At 47.9% G+C, this 14237-nt stretch overlaps 1 protein-coding gene across 1 annotated transcript in view; it reads left to right on the top strand.

The window, feature by feature from the left end:
• LOC144136189 (uncharacterized) overlaps window positions 1–14237 on the top strand; it is a 33971-nt gene extending 19734 nt beyond the window's left edge. The window contains exons 5-10 of the mRNA XM_077668271.1: window positions 2141–2315; window positions 3987–4158; window positions 5624–5724; window positions 6386–6524; window positions 10829–11083; window positions 14008–14237. Coding sequence (XP_077524397.1) covers window positions 2141–2315; window positions 3987–4158; window positions 5624–5724; window positions 6386–6524; window positions 10829–11083; window positions 14008–14141 — 976 coding nt within the window. The 3' untranslated portion in view covers window positions 14142–14237. The remainder of the gene's footprint in view (window positions 1–2140; window positions 2316–3986; window positions 4159–5623; window positions 5725–6385; window positions 6525–10828; window positions 11084–14007) is intronic.

Raw genomic sequence — 14237 nt, 5'->3', positions numbered from 1 at the left:
GTTTAACAAACACAAGCGTTAGCAATGTACTGTACACTAAAAATACACTTAAAGAGGAGTCTTCCTGTGAACAACAAGCTCCACCTGCCCTCCCCTGAGAAACGTTCCGCTAAAAGGGAACAATTTCAACATTTAGGGCGTCGAAGGCCGCATATCCTTGGCCGTTAAAGCTATGAGAAAGCGTGAAAGCTCATTGTATACTATATATATAGTGCTGTCACACACGTATACTTACAGGCTAATCGTACTCATATACCCCAACTTCACCGAAATTGAATACAGCGTGAAGAGCCCCAAACGCGCTGTCTTCTTTCGTCCGAAGCAAGTTTTGTTGACAGGCTGCCCTTCCGTACGTTGTACCTGACCACGCATCGCGACTATCTGCACAAGTTCTTTTTTCTTTGTAGTTCTTCCTTCCTGCCTTTCTCTCTATCCGTCTTATTCTTCGAAAATGTTCCTGCCCTAAACTGCATCCAAGTTTTTTTTTAACTGTTGGTGGTGGTAGTGGTTTTATTAAAAAATAATAGTAAAAAGGAAGGAAAAGATTTTTGCTAGCCCCGGCATCTGCCATCGATACTGAAGCACCTGAGCTGGGGCAGCGGAAATAAAGGACAGGAGGCAGAATGGAGAAATGAAATGAAAGAGGTGAGGGGACAGGAATAGAGGACAGGGGGAGAAGTAATATGTACAAACTATTTACACAATAAGTAATGTGTCCAGGTTGTGCGCGTGATTAGTTCATTTTAGAGGAATTAAATCACACACGCGCACAGCACTGTGTAGGTTACAACTGGAGTGGGGCGTCCAGTTATTAATCGTTCAAGGTAGAACTCGCGGAGCGTTCGGTCACTGCGTGTAACTACCTGACGGAGAACAGACGGGACGTCAAGCCCGTGTGTTCGAGGAATGCACAGAGGCTCACCAAAGTTCGCTCACGAGTGCGCGCACTGCCCTGCGGCCACAATAGCGTCTTGATGGAGTCTGGTAGTATGCCCTGCGCCCTATAGGCCGCGAGCATATCGCGACGAGCATCGGCGAAAGCGGAGCAGCGAAGGAGCAGATGTTCTAGTGTTTCCACTGCACCGCATCCGTCACACACATCACTCGTCGCGATTCCGTGACGCACCCGTCGTTCCCCGGGCCACACGCAGCCAATGCGCGCGCGGAGGATCATTGCACGTTGCGACCGTGTAAGTGCGCGACAGCCGGTGACACTGTCGATGCGCTCACCTCCCGCGATGCGTGGGTCGGGGTGCTGCTTTCGGAGATGGTCGTGAATGGACGCACGCACGTCCTCCAGCGCAAGGGGCAGATCGCTGGCAAGTAGTTGGTGTGCAGCGGTCGCGAGGTCGTCAGCTTCTTCGTTGCCGGCGATGCCGCAGTGACCGGGCACCCACTGTGCACGCACAGCACAACCTCTCTGCGCGAGGCGCTCGATGCGCGAGCGAATTTCCCGCACTAGTGGGGTACCACGGCCGTTAGATTGCAGGCGGCTGAGGGCGGCGCGGGAGTCGCACAGCAGAGCACTCCTGGGCGGCGGAGGGCCGAGGGTGAGCAGCAGGTCCAGCCCGAGCCGGATCCCCATCAACTCCGCCGTGGTGGAGGAGCCCAGGAACTGTTGCCCAAACAAGCTCTCAGTACAGTAGGTTCCTGGCCGAGCACTCGATAAAAAAGCAAGACCACTCACTGCTGGGCTATTTGAAGAACAGCAGCCGGCTAGAACTCGAAACAGGATTGTTAGGAAAGGTGTTCATTATGCCGCGTCTCATTCTCCTATCGAGCACATGCCACTGCTTGGGAGTTTCCTTTTGTAGTCAGCCACACATTTTCTTTCAAGGACGCCTTGGATCCATGCCAGGTGCCTTCAATACGTATATAAAACTTTTCGTTCGTCATCATGCGCTTGAGATGCAGGCTTGGATTCCTTGCACGCTTCAGGTTCATCGAAATTTCATGCTGAATTAACAGAATTAGTTAAAACAATGCCTAAGTGTCATCTGTATCATTAGCGTGCCGTGGAGAGGAGGCCTGAATGCTAATCAGGCGCGAATGATCCTGCAAGGTCAGGCTGCTCACGCTGCCTTTTCGCTCAGACCTTCAAAGTGAAGACACGCAGTATTTCCTCCTTGCCGCCGACCAGCCACCCGCGGCACATGCCCCTGGGCGCCGAAGACGTGCAGCTCAGCACCACCTCGTTGGGTCACGTGTACGCGCTCTTCGACGGCGTCAGCAAGGCCATCGTCCAGGGAGCGTCGGCCGCTTTTCTCGAGACCGCCAATGACACGGCAGTGCTTGACGCCATCCAGAGACATAGGGTAAGGACCGCTTTGACGGCTAACCAGTGTCGCACAAAATGCTTGCGGGTATAAATAATTGAGGTAAAATACACACCTAGCGTCCCCATGACATCCAAAATGACGAAAAGTTGCAGCATCAACCGAGAGGCTCTCTCTTGGTGGCTGGCGACATTGCGGTAACTCAGTGCACTTTCTTACTTTGCTTGCAATGCGTACACTGTGAAGAGCCTGCAGCATTCAAGTAACCAATTGCACACTGCGTATTCGTTGCCTGTGGTGCCCAACACAAGCGCTCAACAGCAATAATATACATATTGCAGTGATGGGACCCATGAGTACAGGGCCCATGGGGGGATCTGTCTATCTGTCTGTTGTTGCCTGGAAGAAAGAAAAGGAAAGTGCACAGGCCTGCTCACTGGCTCAAGCCGAGCCACAATCGCTACCACGTGCAGATAGTAGGAGAGTTGAAAGATGGGATAGAAAGACAGGATAGTAAAGACGCGCTAAAGACGAGGCCGATCTCGAAGGCAGTGCAATACCGGGCTAACCGGTGGCGGGAGTGAACCAACCTTCAAACTCTCCGCCACATTTCCCAAAATAAGTCCAAATGGACCCGTAAAAGATACTCCACGGGTCCGGACAATCGCTGCTCCTTACTATGTGGACCGGGTAGCGCTGGTAATACTGTGAGGGATAGGTGTGCGGCACAACCATTTCCCCCCTCGTCCTTGGGAAAGGGCAGCGTGACTGGGAGTGTCTTTTATCTTTTTGTAGCCTCATCCAGTCACGCAAAGGGATAATAATAATTGGTTTTTTGGGGGAAAGGAAATGGCGCAGTATCTGTCTCATATTCGTTGGACACCTGAACCACGCCGTAAGGGAAGGTATAAGGGAGGGAGTGAAAGAAGAAAGGAAGAAAGAGGTGCCGTAGTGGAGGGCTCCGGAATATTTTCGACCACCTGGGGATCTTAAACGTGCACTGACATCGCACATCACACGTGCGCCTTAGCGTTTTGCCTCCATAAAGACGCAGCCGCTGCGGTCGGGTTCGAACCCGAGAACTCCGGATCAGTAGCCGAGCGCCCTAACCACTGAGCCACCGCGGCGAGTTCAAAGAGATAACCGCAGAGCGCACATCTCGCATTTGTCTCTGCGCCCTATGCGCCAACGATGACCTCCCAACCGACCCATGTGCTCTGCGAGCTCATTTTAACTTTGCTAAGAGAAAAGTGTACAACAGCTGTATTTTGCCGGTACTCACCTACGTGACAGAAATGTGGAGGCTAACGAAAAGGGTTCAGCTTAAGTTAAGGACAACGCAGCGAGCCATGGAAATAAAAATGATAGGTGTAACGTTAAGAGACCGGAAGCGGGCAGAGTGGGTGTGGGAACAAACGTGGGTTAATGACATCCTAGTCGAAATCAAGAGGAAGAAATGGGCTTGGGCAGGGCATGTACTGCGAAAGCGAGATAACCGCAGGTCCTTAAGGGTAACGGAGTGGATTCTAAGAGAAGGCAAGCGTAGCAGGGGGTGGCGGAAGGTTAGGTGGGCGGATGAGATTAAGAAGTTTACAGGCATACGGTTGGCGCAGGTGGCAAAGGACCCGGTTAATTGGAGAAACATGTGAGAGGCCTTTGCCCTGCAGTGGGTGCAGTCAGGCTGATGATGATGATGATTATCTCCTGCAGGTCACCGCCATCAGCACAACTCCATACACGGTGAGGGGCCTGCTAGAAAACAAGCAGCGCAAGAACTATGACCTCAGCTCCCTTCGATACATCACCACGGCGACTACGTACATAGCCCAGGACGTGGCTGAAGCAGTCATGCAGGAATTAAAGCCCAAAACATTTACGCAGTGTGAGTGCATAGAGAATTGCAGGCACAGCCTAGCATACTTTGTACATCGTTTGTCTGCTGTCATCGTGTGTTGCCGCGGTCCATTTCGTGTATGTTGGGTTAACCCCAAAAATACGCTGCAAACTCTACGATTTGCGACGTTGTCCAACGTAAATCGGCCACCACAGGAAATTCTACGAAATTCCACCGCGAGATGGGGAGGAAAGTACTCAGGCTCGCTGCTTGGACATTGGCGTGTAAGCGCAGTTCTCATCACTCACTGCATAAGCCAGTAAGCTTAGCGTGGCCACAAAAAGAGTATTATGCGAGAAACAAGAATTCGCTTACAGCTTGCTTAGGCCATTCATTACCGATGCAGTTGCTTCCAGCTGGCTTAGGCCAATCATTACCGGTGGAACTGCTAATTGTAGAGTACACCTCAATGACACTTGACACTTTTTCAGTTGTGCTTTGAATGCTTTCGCAGCAAAAAAAAAGGTATCTTGAACGGTCACAGAAGGACGCCATGGGCCTTGTAGTATTGAAGCAGTATTGCAGATGTCGGTTAGCTTAGCCGAACTGAAGGGCTAATTCTGAAGGTGGCTTGTAGGTGAGCTAAGTTCGTGAGTGCCTGACGCATATTTACGGTTCGTTCCAAGAACAGCCACTACAAGCCCTTGAAATATAAATTTTTGCTTGGATCTGGATTGCTAGTGTCAACGGAACTGGCACAAAGGACAGCGTCTTAATGGGCATGCAGCGAATTTCTCGTAGTGATGCCTAAAATGTTTTTATTGGTGCCTGCCTTGCCAAAGCTAAACAACAGAATCTTTCATGACGAGCTGGAGTTGCTGGCCATGCTTGAGGTGGTTCGTGACCTCAATAATTATGCTTGCTGTTCACTAAAACCACGATTTAGTCATCACAATGGCACTTAAGACACCGCCGAACAACGCATCAAACATACTATCTTTGCCTAAGCAGCAAGGCTGCTCTTTCCGCACCGCGAGGCCGCCAGCACGTAGGCCTGTCCTGCGGCGGCTGCGACAGTCCGGTAACTTTTGGCAAAGGCTGTAACCTGGCAACGATCCTACAACCGAAAACCGCCTCAAATGGACGGACAACATGTGAGGCTGCAGAAATGCGCTCTTTACGACGCCGGGACGCTCTGAGGTGACGATAAGACATGCATCAAGGTGGAAACAAGAGAGAGAGGCTCCCGCGCAGTTTTCACACTTCTGAAAGGCACAGTATACCACCACTAAACGCGACTCATGACAAGGTCCCCGCCTTCCCGGTGTGGTAGTTTCCGGGACAGTATGCGCTGGCTGTACTGATCCACTTAAGTTCTCTTCGTGATACTGATTTTGAGAGCAAGTCACCTTCAACAGGTGTTTGTCTTTTAGAGCTATATAAAGCCCCATTGTTGTCTCGAGTGAAATTTCTCCTTGGTTCTGTTTTTTTTTTTTTTTTTGCTTTCAACCAGTGTACGGCCAGTCGGAGATGCCTTTCATCGCAGCGGGCCTTTACGATGCACCGCCAAAGTATATGTCCATCGGACCCTTGGCTATGGGTGTCGAAGCAATGGTACGGTTGCGATCATTTTCTAATAAACAAGCACTCCGAAGAAAAATTGTGGTTCCCGATGAAGATAAGCGTGTGCTGCAACATTCTCTACATTCTCCGCATGACACGAAAGGGATGTTCTATTTTAACGTAGTCAGTTTCAACGCAGCAAAAGCGTGAATGTGTCCGGGACATTTAATTCCGTGCTCTTGAAACTCCCAGCGCTTTTACCGTCTCAGTTAACTAAATAGCCGTTTTTCCTCGGCCGGGCATGGGCCATCACCCTCGGTATGAGAAAAAAAACGCGAAACAAAAAGATGGTCAAATGTTTTAGGGGAATCTCCCAAGATGGAGTAGATTTGTATGGCTGCGTTTGGGTGGATTCTAATGAGTAATTACTCCATAAATAGAATTGAAAAGATGCCACCACGAAGGTGGACTGTCCAGGTCTTCGGGCTATATAACGCACTGCAATATTGTGGAGTCATAACTAAACTATCACGAGAGGAGAGCCGCAGTCAGAGTATTTTGGCCTTTACTGGGCTGTTGGTAAAGAAACAAGTGAAAAGTGCAGTGTCCTTCAGGCTTGACTAATCGCCGATGCAACCATCCGTATGATATGCTACATTTAGAATACAAGAGCGTCGTTGAATGATGCGCATATACTGTTCCTCTCCTGCAGGTAAGGGACGTCGAGACGGGAAAGATACTCGGTCCGTGGGAACGTGGAGAGCTTGTTGTGAGAGGCCCCGGTCTGATGCGTGGTTACTGGGGTAAACTGCACGAATCCGTCACCGACGACCAAGGGTGGTATAGCACAGGTGCGAATTCTATCTCTGGGCTTAGACAACGTGACATCAAGAGATGAATTGCTATGGTTATCTAACAAGTGCATCTGCCTGAAAGTTGACGAAGTGTCTAACCGAAGTGAATGTTATTCAGGATTATTTATCTTTTATTTATTCATTTAGAACATACTTCTTGTATCGTAACTAGAACAAGAAGACAGCGGACGCAGCAATCGACCTCATTCAAGCCCTTCTGTATTCTGTATCCTCCTTCGTTCCTAATCTCGCGTGCGCGGGAGCATAGCGCGTACAATGCTTAGTCGTGTTCTTCAATACATTACAGTCAGCATATCGCAAAAGGCTGTCACAAAAAGCGGGGCATGAAAAAAAGAAGATTGAGAGCACTACCTGGCATAACAGAAAATCGTGGCCGCCAAAAAAAAAGCAAATTTCTCGTATAATTTATCATAAAGTGAAATTAAAAAACATAACGACAAAGAATTCAGTTGACATTTATTCTGAGCCAAAATTGTTTTTGCTTTTCCCGCGAGTTCACTTGCGCAGGACATGTTCAGCTATTGCAGGATGACTTGAGTTCTTTTCTGTGTGCATCGCAAGAATGATATTAACCTGTCCAACTTAAATTCACCACCAAACATTAGTGTATGCCTCCATATTGCGTCATGGAAGGAACTTGCTTATGACTTGCGACGGGATACAAGTATTTAGGAGTTGTTTCTTCTGCAACTGGTCATGTAATACTTATGTTCACGTCCTGACGTTGAAGGCTAGTCACGTGTTAAGCTTTCAAAGATGAAATTTTTAACAGGCACCAGTTAATCCAACAGAAATATATCTGTTTAATGCGCGTCTCATATTTGAGTACGTTTGCAATACCTTGGACCCTTCAGATAAACAAAAAAAATCATAGAACTTGAATCCCTAGAGGCACGTGCTGCCAGCTTCGTGGGACGGGCAATAATATTGACCAACCTCTGCTCTAAATGAGAAGAAAATATCTGTGCTTAATCGTATTTTATAATATTTTGAATTCTAGAACAGGCATTGATAAAGAGAGATATTTAAATATCCAACATATGTCTCCGCGCGTGCCGACGATTCTATTGAGGTACGTAGATACAGTTGTACGACAAACGTACGTCAGTACTATTTTTTACCAAAGACTGGATTGCCAGAGGAAACTGTCTCTGGGCCTCCTTCGTCTTTCAGCCTAAATATGAGAAAAAAATTTTCAAATATATTAGTACACTTGCTCGAGATGTTGCTAGCTTTTTACTAGTTACTTTCTTGCTGGGTAACTGAATGCTGTAGATATTTTTGGTAAAGAGTGCATTCTCTAAATCTTCTCATCGTAACTGTGAAATCGAATCTGAGGCGTCAAGAGTGTTTCAATGTTATTTCTGTCCTCCCTCGTCCACTCCTGCAATAAGTGTAGGTATCTGAATAAATATTCGAGTCTACTATATTCAGCTTGAACTGCTAGGCTGCGCTGCCTGTCGTCTTCAGCGTCCTTTTCCGACACTTTGCCTCCGCAATGAAATCAGTGTTGCGTTGAATAGCCCCAGCCAACCATTGTCGCTTCCTTCTAAGCTGCTGAAGCTCTGCATCGCACATCGAAGGAACAGAATTGATCACTGGTCCCTTCTGGTTTAAACGTCATCGTCCCTGGGCACAAGTCCAAAGGCTTCAGGGACAGGAGGACACCTCTTGGTTAAAAGTCCGACCGCTGCAGTGTGTCAAGGACGACTGAAGAAGAACGTGCTTGTGTGCCCTCCCACTCTCTCCTCATGACTCCTCCCCCGATTATTATTGGCCCCCATCAGCACCCACCGCGGCCTCATACTGGCACTACATGACGAAGGTATAGTAATACTAGAGTATTAAAACAGTGCCATAGGACAGTAGCCGTGGCATTTTAGAGCCTGAGGCTCAACTTCTCGCGTTTCGGGTCTCAGCGTTATGCGTTGTGACGCAAATAGTAAACCAGTGGTTCCCGTGGTACCCGCCGCGGTGGCTCAGTGGTTAGGGCGCTCGACTACTGATCCGGAGTTCCCGGGTTCGAACCCGACCGCGGCGGCTGCGTTTTTATGGAGGAAAAACGCTAAGGCGCCCGTGTGCTGTGCGATGTCAGTGCACGTTAAAGATCCCCAGGTGGTCGAAATTATTCCGGAGCCCTCCTCTACGGCACCTCATTCTTCCTTTCTTCTTTCACTCCTTCCTTTATCCCTTCCCTTACGGCGCGGTTCAGGTGTCCAACGATATATGAGACAGATACTGCGCCATTTCCTTTCCCCCAAAACCAATTATTATTATTATTATTATTATTATTATTATTATTATTATTATTATTATTATTATTATTATTATTATTATTATTATTATTACGGTGTGGTTCAGGTGTCCAACGATATATGAGACAGATACTGCACCGTTTCCTTTCCCCGAAAACCAATTGTTGTTATTATTATTATTATTATTATTATTATTATTATTATTATTATTATTATTATTATTATTATTATTATTATTATTATTATTATTATTATTATTATTATTATTTGTTGCAAGATTTGTTGCAAAATGACATTTACAATACAATGCGCTGGTTTCCCGACAATGGAATTGCTGTCAACGCCCAAAAAACATAGCTCGTCTGTTTTCGGTCTCCACTTAAGACTACTGTTATTGACATTCCAATTTACTTGCATATTTCAAACTGTGTTTCTTGTAAATGTTCCACTATTGAATATGTGGAATGTGTTAAGTATCTAGGAGTGTCTTTCGACAGTAGCTTAACCTGGCATTACCATCTATCTAATGTTTGGTGTAAATTGAGGTCAGTGGCATTGTTGTTGCTTAATATCAAAAGTTTTATGCCTTTATCTGTAAAAAAAGCGATTGCACATTCTTTAGCGTACAGTGTGTTAAGATACGGTATTACCATCTTTGCCTTTTGCTCGGATCGTTGGGTATCTAGTATCGAGAGCATTTTGAAGAATTATCTTAAAAACGTTGCGTACAACACACCCATTTTGCCAGCTGAAAATATCTTCCGTGAACTAGGGCTCCCAAACTTCAAATCCTTATTCTATGATACTGTGGTCCTTAAGCACTATTGGTACAGTGAATTTAAACAGGAAACTACTCCGACGAGACAGCTTAGAAAACATAACCGTTACATTGTTCCTCGGTCAAACACGAGGTACGGTGCGGCCAGGCGTTGCGCTTATGTTCCGGCTACTCTCAACAAACTGCCGGATGAAATCTTTACGGCTAGCTCTAGAGGCAAACTGAGAGACTTACCGAAGAGTGAATACAAAAATTAGTTTTAGGATTAGTGCAATCTCTTTCGCCTTGTTAGACTTTGCGCCTGTATGCTTTTAACAGTTTGGTTTTGAATGAATTTATAATTTTAGTGAGCTCTTTTTCATGTTTATTGTTATTTTGCTTTCTTCGTATATATACGCGTGAGTCATGCTTTTCTGTCACTATGTATCTTTTTAGGCACGGTACTACAAGCCATCTGAAGGCTTAGACCGGCCTGTCTCTCCTGTATATGCTACTGATGGTGACAAAATAATAATAATAATAATTTATTATATTATTATTATTATTATTATTATTATTATTATTATTATTATTATTATTATTATTATTATTATTATTATTATTATTATTATTATTATTATTATTGCCGTGGTAACCGGGGTCGTTGCATAATGGAATAAATTAACAGGCGGCAGCATGATTCTCGAGCACTAAACAATATCGAACCATCTCGAAACAAATCGAAACTAAACAATGTCCATCTGGTATATAGGTATATCTGCCTCTGGCAGGCGTTAAGTTCGGGCCACTTAGTCCCGACATTCGTTTAAAATGTGAGGGCCAACCGTTTGCCGAATAATGTTCCGGATAGTGTCTTACGATTCAGCGTTTCGTGCAGCATAAACTCCCCAGTTAAGTTAGAGCGCAGCTCGCGGCAGGGATTCCTATCGGCGTTCTATGTACTCTCAATTCCACACCTTTACGAATCTTCATATGAACATTGCGTCGCAACCGTTTTGTCGCAGAGTGTGCGGTTGGTGGCATACGATTTCGTGTTTCGTGCAGCATAAACTTACTAGTTAAGTTAGAGGCTAGCTCGCGTCTGGGATTCGAACGGGCGACCTATGTCCGGCGTGTTAACCCTCCATATTCTATCGCTGCCTAAGCGTCGGCTCATTTTTGTCGCTTGAATCGCGCCTCTGAGATGTTCTCCAGGCTTGCCCCCCCTTATGTGTGCCAAACACGACAATGTGAGGTTTTTACTGCAGGCGACCAGTGCTACTACGACGATGACGGCTGGCTCTACCTGGTGCAGCGACTCAGCGATTTCTTCATCTGCCGCGGAAGCAAGTTCTGGCCGGTGGAAGTCGAGGCTGTGCTGCTCAAGTGTCCGGACGTCCGCGACTGCGCCGTCGTGGGGCTGCCGCATCCCGAGGCCGGAGAAGTGGCGCACGCCGTGATTGTGCCACAGCGCGGGGGAGGCGAAACGACGACGCCCGAACACATTCGGCGTTTTGTGGAAGGTTAATCATTTTGCATACCATGCTCAGTAATTCTGCACAAGTGCTAACTAATTCGTAAGATTCCAGTGTAACAATTGATGTATACCCGCATATCTCCCCTTTGCCGGCTAGAATTTGTTTAACGCGTCTGCTATCTTCAAAAACGTTTCCTATTGGCTTTCTATACCAGTATTAACTACCCGACGTGAACGGTGGATATGCTTTAAAAAGAAAAGATTTTTCTACCGGTCGAAAGAACACCATTGCCTTCAATATTTTCATTAGAGTAACTTACAATATCTACAGTTTCATCAAAATTATAACTGATCTCTAAGAATCCTGCATTTGCATAATGTGCGGGTCTCGGCAAGGCAGTCTCAGTCTCAGTCGCAGTTCCTAGCGAGGTCGTTTTTGCACGCTTGGAAGTGACAGCTATCGAGTATTCCCAAAATATGACTATGTCTTCCGGGTGACCAGCATAGAAGGGAAGCTCTCAAGAAAACGTTAAAATACAGTGCTTACGAGTGAGGCACAAAGGCGGTGACACGAGTCACAGCCCACCCAGAATACTCTTGCCTCACAAGTTCTCAAAATTCAAGTCGCAGCTACCTCTTGCGACAGCGAAACAACAGGGGCCCAATGTTTAAAGCACACTGCAAGCCCGAACTGTTTGTTCTTACCTGCCTTGAGCAGGTAGCTTCGGCAATTTTAATAGCTCGGCGCGCCAAACCCAAGAGTGCAAGCAATCACGGACGCTTCTTGCACTTACAGAGCTTGGCGCATGCGGTTCTTCGTGTGCTAACACAGGTTGTAGCTTTCGATTCAGTGCCCAAAAATCTAGATACAGATTATAGGTGGCTTGCATCAACCCTGCCGGAATCTGATTTCCCACATTTCTATAGAGGTTGAACGCACAATGAGGCTTTCTCCGTGGGAAAAGAACTTGTGTGAGATGAGTTGGACGTTCGCAGATCAGCAAAGGCAGTAACGCTGCAGACGATACTGTCTGTGAAGCAAAGCACGCCGCCAGAGTCACTCTTGCTTAGGATTGGTTACAACCTACAGCACATTTGTGGAAACAAACTGCCGTGCTGGCCGCGTTGAAACACCTTAAAGAAAACAGCACTGCCGGCTCGCCTTCTTTAGCCGCCGAACCCACTCCCTGAAAACGCCTGGACGGCGGACGCCATACGCGGTGGATTCTCATTGTACGGCGAGCGTTTTTGCAGTGGCATAGTATTCGTATTTTATAGCTTTTCATCGGAGCCACGCTCCCCTTTTGAATATAAGTTTTTTTGTACTTTGCTAATAGCACTCTGAAAAGAAAATTGGCTGTGGCTTAGCTCTGGTTAAACCTGGTGGGTAGGGAGAGCTACAGGCCATGACTACGCTTAGGCTACGCTGTGTTTAAGCGATGTAATGCTACTGATGATTACTTGGCTAATCTCTGTCCATGCTTGTTTCGTTCCAACGCTGAAGTCTGGGTTTCTTCAAAGACGCCAAACTCGGCACGTCGTCTTCTACCGTCGCGGATTCACTGTCGGAAGCTTAGCGAGCTGGTCTAGCCGCGTCGTCATTACGACGCTCACTGAGACGTTTGACACGCTCTTCTTCGGTCTCTTCGGCACGCTGTCTCGTCCTTGTTTCGCTCCGACGCCGAAGTGTGGCTTCTTTCAGCCTAGCTGACTCATCGTTCTCCATAACGGCCGAAGAACAAGGCAGCGTTTCTTCGGCGTCGAGTCAGCGTGTGGGCTACTGGTGTCGCCGGAGGCGAAAATTTGGCGCTTGGAGCGAGGCGACGCAGGGAGACGCAGATATCTGGCGAGGCCAGATCTCAGCGTCGGCGCCGGAAATACCTTGCAGGTGGGGATTGGTGGAGCCAAAAGCCGCGGCCCGCTTCTGCGAAGGCAGCAGCGTTCCTTCTGTACCCTTGCTATTGTCCCCCTTGCCCCCGCAAAAGGTTCCCGTCGCCGCTGAATGGGACGATTAGTTACGGACAGGGGATAATTGAGGGGCTTTACCGACGATGTCTCCCCACCCCCGTCTGGAGACGCCAGTTTGTATGCCCTCATGCGTTTGGTCGCCCTCTCCTGCGGGCTCCGAGCGACGACGCCGGTAGACGAGACGCTGACGAGACGCCGAACAAACGCTGCGGCTCGCCTCCCGCTACGCCGAACAGTATGTATGTACACACTGCGACAGCCCCTTTCCCTCTACTACGCATGCGCACAACTGGCGAGGCGAGCGACGTCTGCTCCACGACGGGCGCAACGGCGTAGTGACGTCATGCCAGATGGCGCGCCGAGCGGTGCAACCACGGCGAAAGTGCGACCGTGCTGAAGAGGCCAAGCGGCTACCGTAGCGTTGCTCTCGCTACAAAACAAGCTTTCCCTCGATTAGCGCGTTTTGTGGACACTGCTGTATGCGTCCAGGATTTTTAAAACGGCTTCTTTGGAGAAGGGCACCGCTCGGCGAGTCCCGCAGGGCACAGAATCCACCCAGAAACGATTATTTACTGGTCACGAGTCAGTCTGTGAATGGCTGCTTGATCCCGAAGTCGAACCTCCTCCTGCTTGTAGATACCAGCCTTCTACCGGTGGAGACACGAGCAAGGTACACACGCCTGTAAAAATGTAAACATTCCTTAAGATGCATATTAACGTGTAGCATACATCGGTTCAAAGAGAAGCGGTAAGCCAGCAGTGCCATCATGCAGTCGAAAGACCTAATAGCGCTGAACAAAAAAAGGTGAAGATGCTCGATTCTTCAGGGATAAAGGTGACGGAGATGGCAAAGCAGTCGTCCAGCCCTATGCATCACTACGCGGACATCAGATTTCAGCAGCAGCATGCTGGTTTTTACTGCTAGGTTTGTAAGGATGACCGCATATTTGTAATGTGTTTTATCTGCCACCCGCGCGTTTCTTACCCCATCTTCTTTTCCAGCTAACGCCCCGCAGGGTTGCTATTTGGAAGGTGGCGTCACATTGGTCGACAAGATTCCGCGAACTCAGCTGGGGAAGTTCGCCCGACCTCAGCTCGTCGAGTGGGTCCTTGAAAAGCAGAAAGGTCTCCGCTGACGGACCGCACCTCTCGCAATCGCTGAACACAGCGACGCTATCCTGCACCCCGCATGGGCAGAAAATAAAGGCGTGTCCGAAGGCATGGTTTCATAT

This window comes from Amblyomma americanum, chromosome 6 (genome assembly GCF_052857255.1).
Source record: "Amblyomma americanum isolate KBUSLIRL-KWMA chromosome 6, ASM5285725v1, whole genome shotgun sequence".
Classification (NCBI taxonomy): Eukaryota; Metazoa; Arthropoda; class Arachnida; order Ixodida; family Ixodidae; genus Amblyomma; species Amblyomma americanum.
This window is presented reverse-complemented; position numbering and strand designations above follow the sequence as displayed.